Consider the following 21,345-nt stretch of genomic DNA (forward strand, 5'->3'; position numbering starts at 1 on the left):
GCCTAAGGCTGTACATTTCGTCAAGGCTCTAAATAATCGAAAGATGTAAAACTTCTAAAGGAACCCGTTCTTTAAAAGCAGACAATAAAAACGTCCTGACATTCTCTTGCGAATATGTTTTCACTTGTGAAGGTATTAAAATTCAAATCTTGTTTAAAAATTTTGTTTTTATCGGTTAAAAATTTTTTTTACATTAAATTTTCACCTGATAACTTTAGTGTTGAAATTTAAAAATTTGGAATAGTAAATAACGAATTTTTGAATAATCTACTTTATTTAATTAAAATTATATTATCTGCTACAGCATTTGAAATTGTATCAATACCCTCCGATGAATTTTCACTGTTGCTTCTTATAGCTGATCTACTCATACATCCAATCGAATCACTGTCATTATGTTCAGTTATCGCATTTTGTATGCTATCTTCAAGCGCTGTTGTTGATTTATTCAAAGATTTTGTTGAAGCATTCGTATTGTTTGTGTTGTCTAATAAAATTTCATTTGTTGTAGTTATATTCAGTTCTTCTGCACTTAATCGTCCAACCCTTGAAATGGTTCCAATGCTCACAGTGTCATTATTTACATGGTTTTCATTTACAGTATTTCCTTCAAATATATATTCCTCACCGGAAGAGGTTCTACAACCAGCTCTACATAGAGATACTGGAACAACACCATACACATAAAAGAGCAAAATAGGAACTCCAATGGCTATGGCAAGTCCAGCCAAGAATGGTGATATTAAAATCTAAAAAAGAAAAAAATATAACTATATTGATTGGTTCTTTTCAATGCATAGAAAGTCATTATTGTCATTTCATAATTTTTGGCTCTTAAAATGTAATTCTAGTTTCTTTCAAAAATGAAAAAAAAAAAATAATTCTCCAAATCGAAGTCTCCATGAGTCGAACCTTTTCTTTGTAAAATTGAACTTCGAGTTATGGAAGTTTGACTGTATATCAAAGATAATTACATTAGATTGCCATTACTATACTTACTGAAGCCGTGACTCCAATTGTTACAAAAACATTTCTCTTCTTTTTGGTTTTTGTTTTAAAGCGATCGAATAACTTTCTTCCAACCCAAATAGGAACACCTGTGGGTACAAAAATTTTTATAGTGCCAAAAATATAAAATTATTATGATTATTATGATTATGATTATAAAATTGTTGTAATTTAAATGAAAAATTTACAATGATAAAAAAAGTTATGATTGTGTCTATTTTAAGTCATTTTTAAATATTATATTTTCTTACCAATCACTAAAGAAGGAATCGCAATTCCTGCCAAGAGAGCAATACCAACTGGAGCTCCTATAAGTGTTCCAATTTGCCATACAATTTTTTTCTTTTTAGACCATGGCTTTTTCCCCCAAAATGTACAACCAGATGGACTGTAAAATGTTGTTGTAAATTTTAATTATTTATTAATCTATTTTATTTACCTTAAATAATGCAGATCGCTAACTTCTTTCATACAAAGCCAACAAAATTCTGCTCCACATACGGAACACACCATATGATTACATGAACCATCATTCATTTTAACAATAAGAACTTGGCAACGTGGACATGGCTTCATTTCTTCTCGAAGTCGTATTGAATCATGACTAAAACTAACAGATGATGACCGAATAGCTTTTTGTCGTAATGAGCGCGCAGCATCACATGTTTGGTTTGGATGCCACTCTGATTTACAGTGATAACAAAAAAACAAACCGCAACTTGGTCGTTTACACTGCAACTGAGGACATGAGGCACATCCAGATGCAATTACTGCATAACTAAAGTAAGAAAAATATAAAAACATTAAAGTTGTGCAAATATTTTCGGCTTATGTGATATTATACTCAAGTCAAATATATCTTTTAGCATTAGAATAAATTTCACAGTACCAGTACCAGGTGGTTGGGTGGCTTTATTATAAATAAATAAACCAGCAAAAGAAAGTGGGTATTTCATTTGTATGACCGAGTGGTACTTCTTTGTATTCTAGATTCTTTGACTGAGGGTCATATGTCTATATTCATATATATTATATATACATATACATATTTTTATATTATATTTTAATTTGTCAAGTTACGTTTTTTTAAACAGAAGAACTCTTCTAACTGAACACCCACGGGATCAGCAATGATCTGAGAGAACTGTTCTTTTGAATTAACGTAGTTTTAATGAAAAATAAAATAACACAGTTAAGAGACTTTCACTTATGTTGGCGTCCGTTTAATACAGTTTTTACTGTTTATAGTTTATATTTTAATAAGTTCAATTATGTGTAACATTTATTTTTATTTTACTTATCATATTTTATATTTATCATATATTATTATTTATTCTAGTTTACATTTTACTACATCTGGTACACAATCCAAATTCTTAATATTATTTTGTCAAATATAAGTGATGGCTCTAACATTTAAGACAAAAATCTTTTAGTGAAATATCTCTCAGTACAAAAACAAAAATTAAAATTTCTATACCTGAGACTGTTTATTATTAAGTTTTAAATAAGTTTGTGTATTGGGTATTTAAACTTTGAAAAACCCAAAACAAATTTGTCACTTCATTAGTTTTCATACCTGCAATCGGGCGCTGGGCACCATCTGGAATCAGGATCAGATACAAGATATCTTCTAATCATGAAATCTTCATATCTATTTTTTATTTCTGGTACATCAGTGAGCAAAAGTTCGATATTATTAGGGTGAAAAACCGATGAACATTGTGGACATGCTAAAATACAAAATAATGAAAATAATAAGATAAAACAATTTTATTTATATATAAATATAAATAAGAACATTAATTAAAAAAAAATTTTTATTAATATTTATAACTTTATGAAAATGTATATGTAATACAGCATTACATTTATTTGTTTAGTATTTTTCAATTATAATTATTTAAAATTATATATCTCAATAATAATAGATAAATTTTAACATATTACCTATATCCGTTCTGGATTCGTTGATTTCATTTTTTAAGTATCTAACTAGGCAGGAAGTACAAAATTTATGACCACACAATTCCAAAGTAAAAAATGTATTTGTTAATGATTCCTTTAGGCAGCATATTGTACAATAAAAATTAGTGTCATCTACATTAAAAGCTCCAGATTCTTGGTTGTACTTTTCAGTACACTGTTCACTGATGTTATTTGAGTTTAAAGATCCGTCATTTGTCTTTTTCTAGATAGGAAATATTGAAATAGGTTAAATTAAAAATATTTGATATAATTCGAAAATAATCTAAGAATAATGATAAAATTAAGCAATATAAACAATACAAAAATTACTTATATACTTAAGTGCAGACAATACATTATTAAACATTAGTTAAAGAATATAATATAGTAGTTTTTATTTTTCAACTGTAGGTAACTTGAAACAAGAATAATAATAATAATAATCATTTTTAATAGTCCACTATAGAAACTAGTGAGTATCTGGCTTAAGTAAATATGATATGTAAATATAAGAATTGCTATAAACTTCATCCGAAGTGATAAACTGTACTCACATTTAGCAAAATAACTTTCATCTATAAAATATTTACTACTTTTACAAATGTTTGAAAAACTTCAACGTAAACTTATAAGAAATTTTTTCAAAGTTTCCTTATATATATAAGTAAATCAATTTTTAAGTTTTTAGTATTTTCAGATATATTTTAAATATTTGTTTTAATGATTCAACTTTGACTACATACATAATTTAGATTAATTGTTAACTTTAAGAAGTATATCGGTATATATAAGATATTTTATACTTGGGGTTACCAACGATTTATAAAAATAGTGTCTAAGACGATAGGTGCTTACTACACTAAAAAGGTAATTAAACCCTTGCAAAAAGAACGGCAATTATATATATACTAATATTTAAATTAAATATAGCTTCAAGTATTAAAAACATACCTTTTCCATTATATCTACTTTTCCATTTTCGACATCATTTACACGCTGACCTCGATTTGCATGACTCAACCTTGTTCTATGAACGAAAATTCTTTGAAATGAAAAACACGGATTGATAGTACCATTTTTCTTGGCCATAACATATATTAACTTAAATTATACCTGTGAAGAATAAAGACAAAATGGAAAAAGTTAAATTTTGGAAAAAAAATGAAATTGAAATTGAATTTTAGAAAAAAAATTAAAAGTGAAATTTTAGAAAAAAAATTAAAAGTTTAATTTTATAAAAAAATATAAGATGAAATTTAAAAAAAAAAAAAAAGTATACTTTAAAAGTTAAGAGTAATATCAATTTACCGATGTTGTATACCTTATATAATTTATAATTATTAAAATAATACAATTCAAGGTATTATATACAATTTTATATTTTTTGAGTAAATCGGTGTATGTATCCTATATAATTTGCAAAAATGTACAGATAATTATAATGAATGAACGGACGACAGTCAGTGTCAAACCTATAAAACATTTTTTTAATTGACTACAGTCAGTTTCCACACTACATCAGAACAATATCTCTCTAGTGTATGTTTAAAATATTTACTAACAATATTACATAGTAAAGCAAGAGTTAGAACCATTAACAGAACATTGACATTGTATACAGATATAGGTTTTAATACGTCTCAATTTAATATGCTAAATATAAAATACATATATACTATTTATGTACATAGATGTAATAGATAATATAACCAATTGTTATTTATGAACTGAAAGACAAAAAACATTCAAGATTGAAAAAATAACAATTTACAATGATTAAGTTAATCTATTCAAATGCGGCTTATGCATTGATTCAAGTAATTAGCACAAGTGCAATGTTCAGATCATGTGCAGTTCTGACCTGAACTTTCATCGCATCTTTATCCAAATCCAAATCCAAACAATAATTAGTATTAAATTAAGAGAGAATATTGGTAACTTCCATCACATCTCTTTTCAAATCTAAATCAATCACTAAGCAATAATTAGTATTAAATTAAGAGAGAATGATGGTAACGTTGATATACGCTGATAAAAAGAACACAGTTTTAAAGAACACAGTTATATTGATGATAGTGCACTTATAACGAAATTTGAACATAAAGTAAATGAAAATAGCTTACTAAATACAAGTTTTTTTTTTAAACTTAAATCTGAACCGTCAGTTAATATTACACATATACCTACATCCAAATCTATCTGAATGAAATCCAAAAAGAATATCATGTATATATACTTATACCAAATTTTGTTTATTTTTTACATTATAAAAATTCTTATTCTTATTAAATGTAAAAATATGCGGTTCCTACATACAACTTTTCTCTTTGATGGATTTTTTAATGAATTTTTATACGACAAATATAAATCGTTTGTTAAGTAGAAAATTTAAAATTATCTGTATAAAATATTTGATGTTCCTATTAAATATAAGCGACTAGCAGAAATTTATTTAAAATATTAAAAGCATTAATTTTTCCATGGAAAATGTTTAAATCTGACAAGTGGTGATTACTAATTTTAGTTAAGATACGAATGCAAGTCTGTTTTGAGAGTTACACTAAATTAAAAAATATTGCAATTATATTAAAAAGTATTTAAAATTATATATTAAATATATTAATGTTTATACATGCGATTTTTTAAATTTGTACACAACGTAGATCTCTGTTTTTTTTGAAACTTTGGAATAATATTGTATAGCCAGTAATGAGCGACGATTGTAGAGTTTTGCATAAATAATTATATTTACAACAGCAATTCCATTTTTTATTACTATAAAACAATTTACACGTATAAAAAATATCGTCTGAAAATATTTGATTAATTGTCATATGAAAAATTACTAAATTATCTAGTGTTGCTTATATTTACTAAATGTACAACAAACTATACATTTTCATAACTAGTTTTAAATGTTACCTTCACTTTTATTATAATTTGTCATTTTAAAATACGCTGCATTTAACGCAATTGCAGGAGTCCATAGTCAGATTAATTTTTTTCAAAGTTTGAAAGTAGAACCTCTAAGTAAACAAAGGAGGCAAATTATTATAATTTCTTTATATTTGTTTGACACTAATACACTTTCTTGGCAATTTGACTTAGATTCAGAATCGTACCGATACATTATACCATAAACGAAGTATCGACACTACGTATATAAATATTTTGTGCAGTGCATATGATTGAAAACGAATTACAATTCTCTAATTTTGCTTAATAATAACACATTATTATACACCTATGACTAAGATTTATAGATGCGTTTATCAAATTTTTATAAAGATGTATAAAACTTTTATTGGATAATTTGTATAATCTTTTTCAACTAACAAAAAGTCTTTACAGAAATCACTCTATTATTGTACTAAATCAACAGTATTAAATTGAATTAGTGGAATTCAGTACGTCAGAAAATTTTACTCACAATTGAATAACTTGAGCAGTTCGATACAAAAATCTCTGTACTTTATATATACAGATATTGTCGTGCTGAACTTTAATATATAGGTGATGAAAAAAAAAAATAATAAAATATTGAGACGAACTGTTGGAACGTAGAACAGCAAAAGGTTACATGAATACTACACGTATGCGCCGATAATATAACGACGCAATAATTATCAAGAGTAAATGGTACATAATTTTTTCCATACATAGGGTGTGTATATCTTAATATATCTTAATTGATGTAAAACGTAGAAAACACTAAAGTGTGTCGATAATGCAGTTATAATCGTATTGAGGCAAAAGAGTCTGCGTAAATAATTAAACTGATAATTTGTTATTTACTAAATTATTTTATAATCACCTTTGGATATTCTGTTAAGAATCTCTATTTCAATATTTTACGAAGATTATTTAACTCCAATTAATTTGAAAAATTGCTTCAATAAAAATGCTTCATCGAATTTGTAAGTTCTCCGCCATTGTAAAATATGTAAACAAAATATTAAAATCAAAATATATTCACAGCTGATATTAGCTGCCATAATGCAACTCGCATCTTTTTTTTTGAACTTTGTTGCTAAATATGTGCAGTACAAAAAATCCCAAGGAAAATCCCATTTAGTTTAGCATGATATTAGAACAACTCGCACACGTCCTTAATATCTTATCTTTTATTCCTAAAAATTTTTTTATATACAAGGGCGGTTTGATAAGTTAGTGACTTTTTGAATTTCCCGCGCAGTTACTCCAAATGCAACAGTGCTACCGTCAGCTGTAATCTACCAGTGGGAACTTTTTAAGTTTAAGCAAGCTACGTCGTTCAGTTGGTGTTTGATAGCCGTTCAAAGCAGACAACCTTGTGAATTCTTACGAAAATGGAAAAAAGAGAATTTCTGGAGCATATTCTCCAGATTTAGCCCCGTGCGATTATTTTTTGTTTCCAAACCTAAAGAAATGGCGAAATTCACTTTTTTCCATTTTCGTAAAAATCTACGAGGTTGTGTGCTTTGAACGACTATCAAACACCAACTGAGCGACGTAGCTTGCTCAAAATTAAAAAGTTTCCCACAGGTAGGTTCCAGCTGACGGCAACACTGTTGTAATTGGAGTAACTGCGCGGGAAATTCAAAAAGTTACTGACTTATCAAACCAACCTCGTATTTATATGTATATATTTATTGTAAGCAATTTTACATATTTTTAAAATATGTCATTTCCACAATTTTGCATATTTTATTTCAACAATTTTTATGACTGGCGTATTCGTTGAAGTTTCCAATCAAGTTCACTTATCGCTTTGGTAATCATTTCTTTTGGAATCTCTAAAATGGTCTTTTCATAACTAGGTTTTTTGCTACACTTAAAATCTGTTATTCTACAGAAATAAATAGTTTTTGTGTCATCAACATTTAGATATCCTTACGGAAATACAGAATAAGTTTTCACATTAAGAACTAATGCATTTTTTTTAACTAAATGAAGACTTTTATCTCAATCTTCAAATTTAAAAACTATGTAAACATTTTAGTAATACGTATATATGTTAACTGATGTAGTTATAAACATGTACTTTTTATTTACAAATGTACAATAAAAAGCATATACGTGAAAAAACTAACATTTATTTACTTTACACAATTACTATTTTAAATGAAAGTGTATGATAGCAAGTGCCATACACAATTTTTTTCTCGTTTACCAGTCGACGCCAGTTGTTTGGCGTATATTAGTTTTGATGTACACATTTCTGATTTCACTCGTTCTTCTTAACAATAATATTGTTGTTACTATGGCTTAAACGAACGTTTACAAGCCCTTCTGATTCGTTCCACATTCCCATTTTAATATACATAGCAATTCTTTACAATAAATTTTTTAATTGGTTGCTAATTTACATAGCGTTATAAAAAGCTAATTTTGGATTTGATGTGAAAGTGTTTTAGTATTATAGAAATCGAAAGAAGTAAAACTAAATCATTTTTACGATGGAGGCTCATATCGATTTTGGACAAATATCATTAAAATGGGATCCGAAAAATTTAGAAATAAGAACTATGTCGGTTGAAAAAACTTTGGAACCTCTGGTCCTGCAAGTTACTACTTTAGTAAATACCAAAGGTCCAAGCAAGAAGAAAAAAGGTAAAATTATTTCATTTTAATATACATAAGTTAGTCTATATATTTACATATATAAAATAATTACTGTGAGTATTAGTTGCACCTAACAAGTACACAATAAATACATATTTCAGTGTATAATGAACAAAGCCAATGATGAATAAACAATTTTAACGAAATACAAGTTTTTGCATAAAAACGATAATGTTTGATTTTATAAACTACAAAAATTAAAAAATATTTTTGCATTTCCCAAATTATATTATATACCTACAAAACAAATCAAAAATGAAAAAACTGCACTTTCATTGACAAAGAATTAATAAAAATTATTTGATGATAACTATTTATTATTCTAACACTTTTTTTATGTAAAAAAAGTGTGTGTCACATATCTAAGTAATACATTATATATAGATAAAGTTATTATACAGTATTAGAATATCATAGTAATGTAATAGAACTAATATAATGGAAACTAATTATATCTTAGAAAATATTCCAGTCGCTGTATGTGTCCTTTTTCGTAGCTTACTTAACACTTCTGCTTTTTATTTTAATATATTTCGTATTAAATGCAATTAGTAGTCAAAGCACTTCTCTTTATCTCGTAAGGTTTTTTATTACTTTGTAGGTTTTATCATTAATCAAGTGTCTTCAGCATTATAATAGTTGTCGCAATCCTCCTTTCCAAAAGTTATATTTCAAAATTTAACTTACATACTTAAAACCAAAAACGCATCCCAAAACATGCGTTTATTATGTTCGCAAACTATATTTATTTATTCCATATTTATTAAAAAAAATGTATTAATATATTTTATTAGGCTACTCTGGTCTTTTTCTTTGATTACAAATAAAAAAAATTTATTTTATCATTTACCAGACGTGACGTTTCGCCAATATCTTCACGGGTATCTGACATTTTTATTTATTTTTTAAATTTAAACAATGAGAAACATTTATAAAATTATAATAATTACAAAACAAAACCACAAACAATATATATTGTCATATTCATATTTATTTAAATTCGCTTACAATAACTTTTTTTTATTATTATATATAAAGCGTTTATTAGAAAAAATTTTTTATAAAAGGGCAGCAAATATTGTTTTTCAATTGAATTTTAATTTACAATTATTGAAAATTAAAACAATAATAATTGCTACCATTTTGTGTTGTTGTTTATTTTGGAGAAACTAAGTAGTTTCAGATGACAGTTAAAGAACTAAATAATTTAACAAGCTGGTCATAAATAATACCAAAAAATTATTTTCCATTATAATTATATTAATTGCATTACAATTATATATCCTCTATACACTCTACATATGTAATAGTAACGATTTTAATATATAAAAAATATTAAAAATTACTAATGCAAAGAACGACCTAACTGGCGCCCACCATACTCATTGCAGTTTCAATGAGACTGTAACCACACAGACTTCAATAAAAAATTTTATTATATGAAAATATGGTCCAGGTTTTTATGCCATCTAACAATAATTATAACTTGTTAAACAATTCAAATTAATTTTCGTCAAATCTTTTTAGTAACTGCATTAATTAGATTAAATTTTTCATTTTCAGACCATTTCAGTATTGAATTTTGTTTGAATATAACTTTTAACCTATATTACTTTTTCCACTTTAGGGTTTTTTTTTTTGTTAGCTATGCTATTTAAAAAGTAATTAAAACTTTGCTATCTATATTAGACCTTCTAATTAAAACACATTATAGAACGTTGACAATTGAATGAAAAAGAACTACAATAGTGATTTTGGCTCTCTGTAAGACGAAATACTCGCACAGACTCTAACTAAACAGCAGCATTATGGTTTTTGAAAGGCCTGATCCAAAAGTAATGGCAAATTGTTTATTACTTTGAAAATATTTATTTACGCTTCTAAATATATTTATCGCTTTCAAAGTAATCCCTTCCCGATACAATGTGCTTATGGAAATATTTTTTCCAATTCTGAAAACAGTTGTTAAAATTGATTTCTGGAATGGCCTTCAAAGTACACCACGATTTGATTTTTTTTTTTTGATTGATGAATCGTATGAAAACGGTGTTCTTAGGTCATTGAGCCTAGGGAATAGATATGACTGAATGGTAAATGGAATTTTAGCTGATGTTAATGATCGTCTAAGCTACCACCTTCAAAAGTTATCTGTAAATCAATATTTTTATTATTCACAAAGTAAGTATCTTTATTTTTTCATTGAACTAAATTCGATATAAAGTACTATCAATCTACAAAAATCTGCGTATTTAAAATGAAAAATCAAAATAGGTGACTCTACCAAAATACGTTTTTAAATTTATGTGTTCGTACTGAAAACGCGTTTACATTTTTATATGTAACGTATTCTAAAAGAAAATAAAATCTAAATTATTATTATATAAAAAGGTAAATCTAAGAGAGCAAGTGCACTTGTGGCTGCAGTTGAGAAAGCAACGGAAAACTTTATCCAAAAAGGTGAACAAATTGCTTATGAAAATCCTGACATAACACAGGAAATGCTGACAGCCGTCGATGAAGTTAGAAAGACAGGAGAATCAATGAGTGTTGCTTCTAGAGATTTTTCTGAAGATCCATGCAGTTCATTAAAGCGTGGAAATATGGTGCGCGCCGCACGTAATCTTCTCTCTGCAGTTACAAGACTGTTGATTTTAGCTGATATGGTGGATGTACATTTACTTCTGAAGTCACTACATGTCGTAGAAGATGATTTAAATAAATTAAAAAATGCCTCTAGCCAGGATGAGCTCATAAATAATATGAAGGTTAGTTTAATTCTTATTGCTACAATATACATAACACTGTAATTAATATAATTGAAATAATTTTTCCTTATTGCTTGTATTTTTAAAATTTAAGTCTCGTACACGTGTAATATATGTATATATTTTAGAAAATCATCGTTGATATATAAAATGATTAAACTTTATGTATTTTAATTTAAGCGATTTGGTAAAAACGCTGGTGAATTGATCAAGCAAGCAGCAAAGCGTCAGCAGGAGCTTAAAGATCCTCAGTTACGTGATGACTTAGCTGCTGCGCGTGCTATGTTAAAGAAACACTCTACGATGTTGCTTACTGCTTCAAAAGTGTATGTTCGTCATCCAGAGCTAGACCTTGCTAAAGTCAATCGGGATTTTGTGCTTAAACAAGTTTGTGACGCTGTTAATACTATAAGCGATGTTGCACAAGGCAAATCATCGCAACCAGTTGATATGTACAGTGGCGCTGGAGAGCTAGCTACAGCATTAGACGATTTTGATGTAATCTAATAAAATTTGTTGTAATATGTAACTAATTTTACTTATGAAAATATTTTATTTTTCAGGAAGGTATTATAATGGATCCTATGGCTTATAGTGAAAAGCGGTCTAGACAATTGTTAGAAGAACGCCTTGAAAGTATAATTAGTGCCGCTGCCCTAATGGCAGATGCAGACTGTACTCGCGATGAACGGCGAGAGCGTATTGTAGCAGAATGCAATGCTGTAAGACAAGCATTGCAAGATTTGCTTTCTGAATATATGTCAAACGTAAGTTTAAATTTTAAATATTATAATCAGTGATTGCTAGAATCTTTTTTTATACTCTACATACTATTATGAATATTAATAGTTTATCAAAATTTTTGTAATCTTATATATCATATACATATATTCTTGATTTAATTTGGCCATGTACCTCTGATATTAATGATTTTTGTGAATTTTGGTAGATCAAGAAATAGTTAAATTGCATTAACATAAACTTACAATTTAACGTAAAGTGTACTACATTTTGTAAACGCATATAGTTATATAGGTAAACCCACCTCAAATGGTGAATCTTAAATATTCTTCAGTTTTGATACTGTTTTAGCTAACTTACGATAATAAATAAATGGAACAAAATTAATAGTTTCAGATACTAAGAAAACTAATATGATTTTTAGATAAATAACTTTCGTTACAGTCCTACACTCATCTGAATTAATATAAATAATATAAAACATGATATATTAAGTTCCTTTATGCTATAATTTTTACATATATAATGTAAATATACTAATATTATCTATCCTATAATATATGGTAACAACAAAACGTATTACAAAATAAATATTAAATAAAATGAATTTTTTTTTAATTCAAGATGGGTCAGAAAGAGAATAGTCCCGGTCTTGAACGAGCCATTGATCAAATGTGTCGTAAAACTCGTGACTTGCGTCGCCAATTAAGAAAAGCTGTTGTTGATCACGTTTCTGACTCATTTTTGGAAATCACTACTCCTCTTTTAGAATTGTATGAAGCGGCAAAAACTGGAAATGAAAAAAAAGTACGAGAAAAAGCTGAAATATTTACGAAGCATGCAGAAAAATTAGTCGAAGTTGCTAATCTTGTATGTAGTATGTCAAATAACGAAGACGGAGTGAAGATGGTTAGGTATGCTGCAGCTCAAATAGAAAGTTTATGTCCTCAAGTTATTAATGCAGCTTTAATATTAACCGATCGACCTAACTCTAAAGTTGCTCGAGAAAATTTGGAAGCTTATATACAAGCATGGGATTGTCAAGTAAAAATTTTAACGGAGGCAGTGGATGATATTACCACAATTGATGATTTTCTTGCTGTTTCTGAAAATCACATATTAGAAGATGTTAACAAATGTGTTATGGCTTTACAAGTTGGTGACGCTCAAGATTTGCGGACAACAGCTGGATCTATTCAAGGGCGTTCTGCACGTGTATGCAGTGTTGTGAAAGCTGAAATGGATAACTATGAGCCATGTATATATACACAACGGGTTCTAGAAGCAGTTAAACTGTTACGCGATGAAGGTTAATAAAAAAACAATTTATAAAATTTATTACACTGTAGTAAAACATATATAAATATTTTACACTATAATTTGCAGTAATGAAAAAATTTGGACAACGAGTTCAATTAGCGGTTGATGCGCTTTTATCTCCGTCAAATCAAGAAGTTGACGAAAATGATTTTATTGATGCATCACGTTTAGTGTACGATGGAGTACGTGAAATTCGACGAGCAGTTTTAATGAATAGGGTAAGAGTTAACTGATCTTATATATAATTTTAGAAATTTTAGATTTATTTACATAAGAAATCTGTAACAGTAAATTATTAATTTTAATATTGTATTATAAATAATTATATAAACAATAATTATAGCAACTGAAAAAGTAAAAAATCCACAAATGCAGCTATTTTTATTAGATAAGTGAACATAATGTCAGGAATGAAAAAGTTAAAAATTTAAAATTAAATTCAAAATTAATTATAAAAAAAACAATATTTATTCAATTTTATCGATCATATTATTAATTATTATTAACTCACTATTAATTAACAATAAATGTTAATTAACAATAATTATAAATTACTAGAACCAGGAACTATGGTCTCTGTTATAGTTATAACTATTATGAAAGTTATTATTTAAAAAAGTCAACTGATAAGTCCTATCATCCGCCTTTTAAAATAGTTTTTAATAATAATTTTATTATTATTAAAATATATTAATAAATATTATTAGTTTTCAAAAAAAAGTTACACATTTATATATTTTCATGTTTTTAAAGTAAAAATAATAAAAGCAGAATACAAGAATTTTTTGGGCACAAAATATAAAAATATGTAGTTTAAAACAAAATTAATTATTATATTTTTTAGCTTTATTTTAAAAGTCAAATATATATAAAGAATGCATTATGTTGTTAAAGTCATAATTACATACTAAAATTTGAATTTATATCATTTTTTATTGTTGCTTTTTATTTGAAAATTTTTGAAATAACTATAATTTTTGGCACCTGACTATAACTTGTGATCCAAAAATAATTAATTTTTCATAAAATTCTTATAATTTGTTTATTTATTTGCTTTATTCATTTTATACATATATTAAGTCTTAAATCCAACTTAAATTATGATTTTACCAGATTGTAATGACAATTGTTTGTTTTTAGAGCTCTGAAGATTTAGATACTGATACTGAATTTGAACCAGTTGAAGATATGACATTGGAGACGCGCAGTAGATGTAAGCATTAAAATACAAAACTACATATATATATATGTATATATATATATATATATGTATATATATATATATATATGTATATATATATATATATATATATATATATATATATATATATATATATATATATATATATATATGTATATATATATATATATATATATGTTTTTAATTTAGTGTTTAAGTTATTTTAATTTACAAACTAAACAGTTTAATTATCTTTATTGCACTGTCACCAGATATATTTTTCGATCAAGAATTAGCTAAATATAACTAAATATTACAGTGCATTAAATTGTAAACCAAAGGATTAAAAAAATTGTTAATTTATTAAATATTATTTAAATAAGTAAGAAAACATTATGAGATTAATTTATATTCGCAGCAAGCGCTCACACTGGTGATCAGACTGTTGATGAATATCCAGACATTAGTGGTATTTGCACAGCCAGAGTACGTATAGAATTAAATAAAATGACCGTATCATATAGATTTTTGTATTGTTACTTATAGGAAGCTATGCGCAAAATGACTGAAGAAGATAAACAAAAAATTGCGCAACAAGTCGAGCTGTTCCGTCGGGAAAAACTTACATTTGATTCAGAAGTTGCCAAATGGGATGATACTGGAAATGATATAATATTCTTGGCAAAACACATGTGCATGATAATGATGGAAATGACTGATTTCACCCGGTATATTGTGGTTTAATATATAATATATATTGAATATATTTATTTTAATATTAATAGTGGTCGTGGGCCTTTAAAAACTACTATGGATGTTATTAATGCTGCAAAAAAAATTTCTGAAGCTGGTACAAAGCTTGATAAGCTAACTCGAGAAATTGCAGAGCAATGCCCAGAAAGCAGTACCAAAAAAGATTTACTAGCTTATTTACAACGGATTGCGTTATATTGTCATCAAATCCAAATCACTTCAAAAGTGAAAGCCGATGTCCAAAATATTAGTGGAGAACTAATTGTTTCGGGTGTAAGTTTTGATTAAAATTATATTAAATTCAATCATAATTACAACATAATATAATTATAGCTGGATAGTGCTACTTCTCTGATTCAAGCAGCCAAGAATTTAATGAATGCAGTTGTTTTGACCGTAAAGTATTCTTATGTTGCCTCTACAAAATATACACGTCAAGGAACCGTAGCGGTAAGGAAATATTTTAATTTTTACTATTTTTATTTTATTTTATTATATTATATTTATTTTGTTATATCATATTTATTTGTCATACTTTTATTTTATTATATTATATTATTATCTGCACAATCTAAATACAATAAAAATATTTATCATTTGGTTTAGTCTCCGATTGTTGTTTGGAAAATGAAAGCACCTGAAAAGAAGCCCTTAGTTCGACCAGAAAAACCGGAGGAAGTACGTGCAAAAGTTCGAAAAGGTTCTCAAAAGAAAATCCAAAATCCAATACATGCACTCTCTGAATTCCAAAGCCCAGCAGATGCAGTTTAAATTACAATACATACGCGTATGCAATAAATAATCATTTTTAAATATATATATACCATATATTCACAAATAAATTATAATAAATACAAGTTCTTACTCGTTACTTAATATATTGTTCAGTTTTAGTTTTGTGTTCGAAATGCAATAATAATAAAATTAAAACTTTATTTAAGAATCTAATGTTTATTTGTAAACAACAAGAGCACTTTCTGTGCTATTAATTAGAACTGACGGAAAAATCACAGCTATATAAATTATTAATCATTGTAAATCGTTACAATCATTACAATCATTACTATACTATTGCTTGTAGGAAACATTTCAGCAGACTCACTAGAGATCGTTAGCATTTTGCAAAAGCATTGATAGAGGATTTTTCAAAATACCAATGATGATAGATATTTGGCTGCACCAAAAACAGCTGCAATGTCAGCCCAGAAATTCACTCCATGAGCCGCAATAACCCGTTATCGGATTTCGGCCTGATGCAATAGATACTGCTAGATACGCGCATTCTCAACTTAAATACTACACCGGTTTCCTTCCTTCAACTATCGCTTTAAATACCTTTTTCGGCAATACCTAATATCTAGAGCATTGTTATCCATTTTCACGATATGATCAAACCAGCAAAACCATCAACGTCGAAATAAAACTTATAGAGGACCAAAGATCTTATGAATGACTTTCTTCTCAAAAACTGTTAACGTCACGCTTCTGCAACATATAGATGTACAGGTGGGATAAGTGTCCTATAGAGCGTTAGTTTTGTCCGTCGAGAGAATGCTCAAAATGCCATTTGTCTACTGAGCCCATAGTAAAACTCTAGTGTCAAAAGTAATTTTCATCTGATCTCCAAGCTGATACCGTTTTTTGTCACGGCAGCACCAATATAGATGAATTATGCACATATAGAAGTTCTTAACATCTTTGAAAGTATAATCGCCAGTTACCAACTCGGCGTCTGCGCGACACACATTTAGTAGCCCATGTGTACTCAATGGTGCATTTGTCCAAAGGCAAAAATGTTATCACCGCTAGGTAATACTTTGCAGAAATATTCTTTCCATATTTTCTCAGTAAACTCTGTTTTCATTTGAAATATTATTCGATTTTCTCTCGCTTGTGCTCTTGTTGCTTTCGCGTAAGAAGGCGCCTCATCTCCCGGTATTGTTCATGCACGGTTTGCGTAGTTGCTCTTTTACACGCTGCACTCTTCGTAACAGTAGTCTGAAGACACTTTAATTTAGAACTGCATTTGTTGAGGGACACATTAAAAGCCAAGGCAATATCCAGTAAAGAATAACAAATATGTCCTTATTATCTGCCACAATATCGGCAAGCCATTATTTAAACGATAAGGTTAGTTGTGCAATCAGTTAGAGAGTTAACCAGTAGAGACTTTGGCTGTCTCACGTGATCGCAGCTTACTGCCGTATCCGCATGTTAGCTGTGACAAAGTAGTAGCCTTGTCGGGGTAGGGAAATTTGGACCTACACATTTACATGTTTCTCGCCAAAGTGAAATCAATCAACCTCAGACCGTTGTTATAAGTGGATTCACTGAGTCTAAATTTTTCGACTATTGGACGAAAAATTTATTCTTTTTCGACCTTTGCATTGTAATCCCTGAAAAAAACTTAGTGTCGTGGGCGGTATTGCGGTCATATATTACATCCAGTCTCATGCAAAAGGTATCTATGGTCAAGTCATTTTTTTCTGTCGGCACGTACACACAAATAAGAGTAATATTTCAGAATTCTAACTTAATACGGATAGTAGCAAGCCTTTCGTTCACTAATGTGAACTTCTGGACTGAGTTTCAAAGTCTTACACCTATTTTTTTGGCAGCTATAGTAAATATTGTTCATTTGCGTTTTTATAACAAATGAACGTTTCATTTCGTGGACGACGATGATGTCAGCCGTATGGTGGAGGGGACCTTGAGTAACAAGTTTTGGAATTTGACTCTATTTACAGGCAAGCATAATATCCCACTGTTTCTTCTCTAAATGGAGTAGAATTAAAAATAGAAGACAGTGCAAAATTCTTAAGATTTTTACTATGAAGGAAAATGAGTTGGAAGCTCAATGCAGATGCAAAAGTTCATAAAGGTTTAGCTGCACTCTATATCTATGAACATACTGGAAACAAATGGGGTTTTTAGCCTTAAATCATGTACTGGATCTGCACAACCGTTATCAGAGCTATTCTGTTCTCCAGTTTTCTGGTAGTATTCCCTAGACAATGTAACTTACACCAAATGTACGAACAAAGCCCAAAGACTGGCTGCTGTTCTTGTTACGAAAGCAATGAGACCAACAACGTCAAAGACACTTCACACCTTTTTCGCCTTCTCCAATCAAAATTATTGCTGTTCAGACTTCTTACATTTATGCAGTCAGACCCAACTCCGTCAAGAGATGGAAGAATTTCAATTAGGGTGATTCAACAATTATGCCAGAGCTCACCAACATACCAACATACAATGAATATTGATTACATCACCCTAACCATACTTACATCAATCGATAGCAATGACAAATCTCTCCAAACAGGGGTGAGTCAATCCTTATTTACGCAGTCGCTTCTAAACTAAGAAACAATTGCAGTGGTAGCTTAAAGCTAAGATGTAATACGACATTGTGTGAAATGATATTTACATTTTAAAGCTGACAATAAATCACTGCTGCTCATCTCCTAACGAGATAAGTGAGGCAAACAACATTTATTTAGTTTGGATTCCATACTATACCCTATCCGTCCAGAAATTACGGAAATGACGCTGAAATTGAGGCATTCTGTAAACAGCGCGTCAAATGGATTTCCCGTTCCAAAAACCATAATACAAGAAATTAAATGGACAATTAAAATCAAAAAGGTACGATTTGATTACTGGCCAAGTGTTGAAAGAGCTACCAAACATTGGACTTGTACTCATCAAACAACTTTTTAATGCTATTATTAGTCAAGAATACTATCGAAATCAATGGATGCCAAAATCAGGTAAACCATTAGAGTTAGTTACATCTTGCAGACCTATAAGCTTACTTCCAGTGCTCTCCAAAGCAAAAAAACTTTTACAACGTCTTAACCATATCACTCAAAGTCGCTCACCAATTCGGCTATCGAAACTCCCATTCAACCGTTGAACAGATAATTCGAGTTTATCAATATGCAGGAGATAGTCTTGAAAGAAAAGAATAATGCACTGCAGCTTTCATCGACATAACGGAATCATTTGACAAGGTTTGACACTTCCAGACATAAAAACGACATTATCACGGATAGGTTTCTTTATTTTTTCATAGAAAAATTCTATTAGACATGAAATCTGTCAGGTAGAATAAACTTGTCAAATATCTAAACAACTTTGGATAAGAGCGGTTCGATCTTCGTGGTGAAGTCTTACTGGTTCTTGACGTCTTGAAATCTTGCTGTTATTGTTATCTGTTAATTCCAGATATCGTAGTTCTCTAAATAAAATACCTTGTGATCAAAAAAGAACTTATTCGTTCTTTTTCTGAATTCCCGCGCTTATTCAATTGGAAAATTTTTTTATTTTCACGCTTGCAACATTATTATACACATTCTGTCAAAGTTTAACGCATATCGTACGATTAGTTTTTGTTTGGCGTCTATACAAAGATAACTGATGATAACCCATCATAACTAGTGATGAGACATGGGTCTAGGCCAGATTTATGGAAGGAAAACTCTTGGATTTTACACCACAACGTTGGTTGTGTCGTAGTTTTTGGCCAAAAACTCCACCAATATTATCAACCAAGCACCGTACTCTTCACATATGGCCCCGTGTGACTTTTCCTCTTCCCCCTGCTCAAATTGCCATTGCGAGTTTTGAGACCATACGCATTTTGAGACCATAGAGGCCATAAAAGAGAATTCGCTGCGTGAAAAAAACAAATATCAATACTTTCTACAATAATTGCTAGGAACCGGAGGAAGTGCTGGACTTTGGTTAGTGCCGCCAGTAATGATTATTAAATAAAGTTTAAAATTAACATTTTTTTCAGAAAATAACTAAGAAATTCTGGGAAGTGGACTCAAAGAAAATTTTCGTTTGAGTTTGGAATGTTTTAAAGAGTTATGTGAATTATTAAAAGGACTACAGAAAAAAGATCAACCTTTCCGATTTCAATTTCTTTAGAAAAGAGAATTGCTATTAGGTTGTATTATCTTGGGTCGTCAACTGAATACAGAAGCGTAGCAAATCTGTTTGGCGTTGGCAAGTCAACCGTGTGCATTTGCCTGAAATTATTTTGTCAGGAGGTGTGGAAAATTCTTTCACCCTTGTACATGAATGCATTTCCATTAACAAGCGACAAGATGAATGAGTGCATCAGAGGATTTGAGGTTCTTGGTTTTCCACAATGTTTAGGTGCAATGGGTAAGTTTTCAATTTACTATTAGTGAAACATATTAATTGTAAGCAACGGTAAAGATGGAAGCCACATTGAAATAAAACCAGAATCTCAGAATGCTGTTGACTACTATAACTATATAGGGTGGTACTTGATTGTTTTGTTTGCCCTCGTAGATTATAGGTAAGTAATTTATAAGTAAATAAACAACGAAATTTCAATAAACGCGCAAATATATTTTACTACTTATTTACAGATACCGTTTTCTTTATACAAATGTTGGGTATCCTGGAAGAGTCAATGACTCTTTCATTTTTGAAAATTCATCACTTAAGAGGCAGTTAGAAAATTGTATTGCTCTAGAAGACAAAGGTAGGGTGATTAATGGTGTCAAAATACCCGTCTTGATCCTCGTTGATTCTGCATTTCGATTTTCCACCAAAGGTATGAAATCATACCCTTATGATGAAAACGCTAGCATTGGTCAAAAAACTTTTAAGTACCAATTATCTAAATGTCGAAGAGTGGTTGAAAATGCTTTTGGGCAACTTAAGGCAAGGTTTCGCAGAAGAGGGAAGAGCATTGGAAACAAAATCGAAAACATGAATAGCATTATACGATCCTGATGTGTTCTTCACAACTTTTTAAATGAAAAAAATTATGTAGTGGATAAAAATTGGGTACGTGAAAAATTTAAACAAATTTGTGAAAACTCACCTACAATACTTTCAAACACTAATTTTGTAGTGTTATGTATGGGCAAATTGCCTAGAAATCTTTTCAATATATAGAAGTACTTCCAGTCGGATGGCGCCCCTCCCGAAACTCCAACACACTGCTGTTCTTTCCTGATT

General features: G+C 29.1%; 2 protein-coding genes across 5 annotated transcripts; one reads left to right on the forward strand and one right to left on the reverse strand.

Annotated features, from left to right (window-relative positions):
* Positions 1 to 241: 241 nt before the first annotated feature.
* LOC119680346 (E3 ubiquitin-protein ligase RNF19A-like) lies at positions 242 to 6,503 on the reverse strand. Of its 4 annotated transcripts, none has more exons than XM_038093114.1 (8): positions 6,407 to 6,503; positions 3,928 to 4,089; positions 2,959 to 3,199; positions 2,588 to 2,741; positions 1,448 to 1,786; positions 1,260 to 1,396; positions 1,000 to 1,097; positions 242 to 749 (listed from the first exon to the last, which is right to left on the reverse strand). In XM_038093114.1, exons 2-8 carry the CDS (start codon positions 4,063 to 4,065, stop codon positions 273 to 275), a joined length of 1,584 nt encoding a protein of 527 aa, XP_037949042.1. In that variant the 5' UTR covers positions 4,066 to 4,089; positions 6,407 to 6,503; the 3' UTR covers positions 242 to 272. The 4 variants fall into 4 exon arrangements, with proteins under 4 accessions (XP_037949042.1, XP_037949045.1, XP_037949044.1 ...); XM_038093117.1 differs by lacking the exon at positions 6,407 to 6,503 and adding an exon at positions 5,899 to 6,343; XM_038093116.1 differs by lacking the exon at positions 6,407 to 6,503 and adding an exon at positions 5,609 to 5,744.
* A 1,727-nt stretch (positions 6,504 to 8,230) lies between these two features.
* On the forward strand, positions 8,231 to 16,110 carry LOC119678784 (catenin alpha). The gene is made up of 12 exons (XM_038090839.1): positions 8,231 to 8,568; positions 10,969 to 11,345; positions 11,526 to 11,843; positions 11,909 to 12,112; positions 12,711 to 13,395; positions 13,473 to 13,624; positions 14,547 to 14,619; positions 15,005 to 15,072; positions 15,133 to 15,314; positions 15,372 to 15,612; positions 15,673 to 15,789; positions 15,946 to 16,110. The coding sequence occupies exons 1-12, from the start codon at positions 8,415 to 8,417 to the stop codon at positions 16,108 to 16,110; spliced, it is 2,736 nt and encodes a 911-aa protein (XP_037946767.1). The 5' UTR covers positions 8,231 to 8,414.
* Positions 16,111 to 21,345: the final 5,235 nt, after the last annotated feature.

The sequence above is a fragment of the Teleopsis dalmanni genome, chromosome 2, assembly GCF_002237135.1.
Source record: "Teleopsis dalmanni isolate 2A chromosome 2, ASM223713v2, whole genome shotgun sequence".
Classification (NCBI taxonomy): Eukaryota; Metazoa; Arthropoda; class Insecta; order Diptera; family Diopsidae; genus Teleopsis; species Teleopsis dalmanni.

Coding starts and splice junctions, on each gene's coding strand:
- LOC119680346 (XM_038093114.1), bottom strand. CDS start 4,065: ATGGCCAAGAAAAATGGTACTATCAATCCGTGTTTTTCATTTCAAAGA. Junction 1,787..2,587: donor TGCCCAGCGCCCGATTGCAG/GTATGAAAACTA, acceptor TTCTTACTTTAG/TTATGCAGTAATTGCATCTG. Junction 1,098..1,259: donor GATTCCTTCTTTAGTGATTG/GTAAGAAAATAT, acceptor TTGTACCCACAG/GTGTTCCTATTTGGGTTGGA.
- LOC119678784 (XM_038090839.1), top strand. CDS start 8,415: ATGGAGGCTCATATCGATTTTGGACAAATATCATTAAAATGGGATCCG. Junction 13,625..14,546: donor GAGCAGTTTTAATGAATAGG/GTAAGAGTTAAC, acceptor GTTTGTTTTTAG/AGCTCTGAAGATTTAGATAC. Junction 15,790..15,945: donor CACGTCAAGGAACCGTAGCG/GTAAGGAAATAT, acceptor CATTTGGTTTAG/TCTCCGATTGTTGTTTGGAA.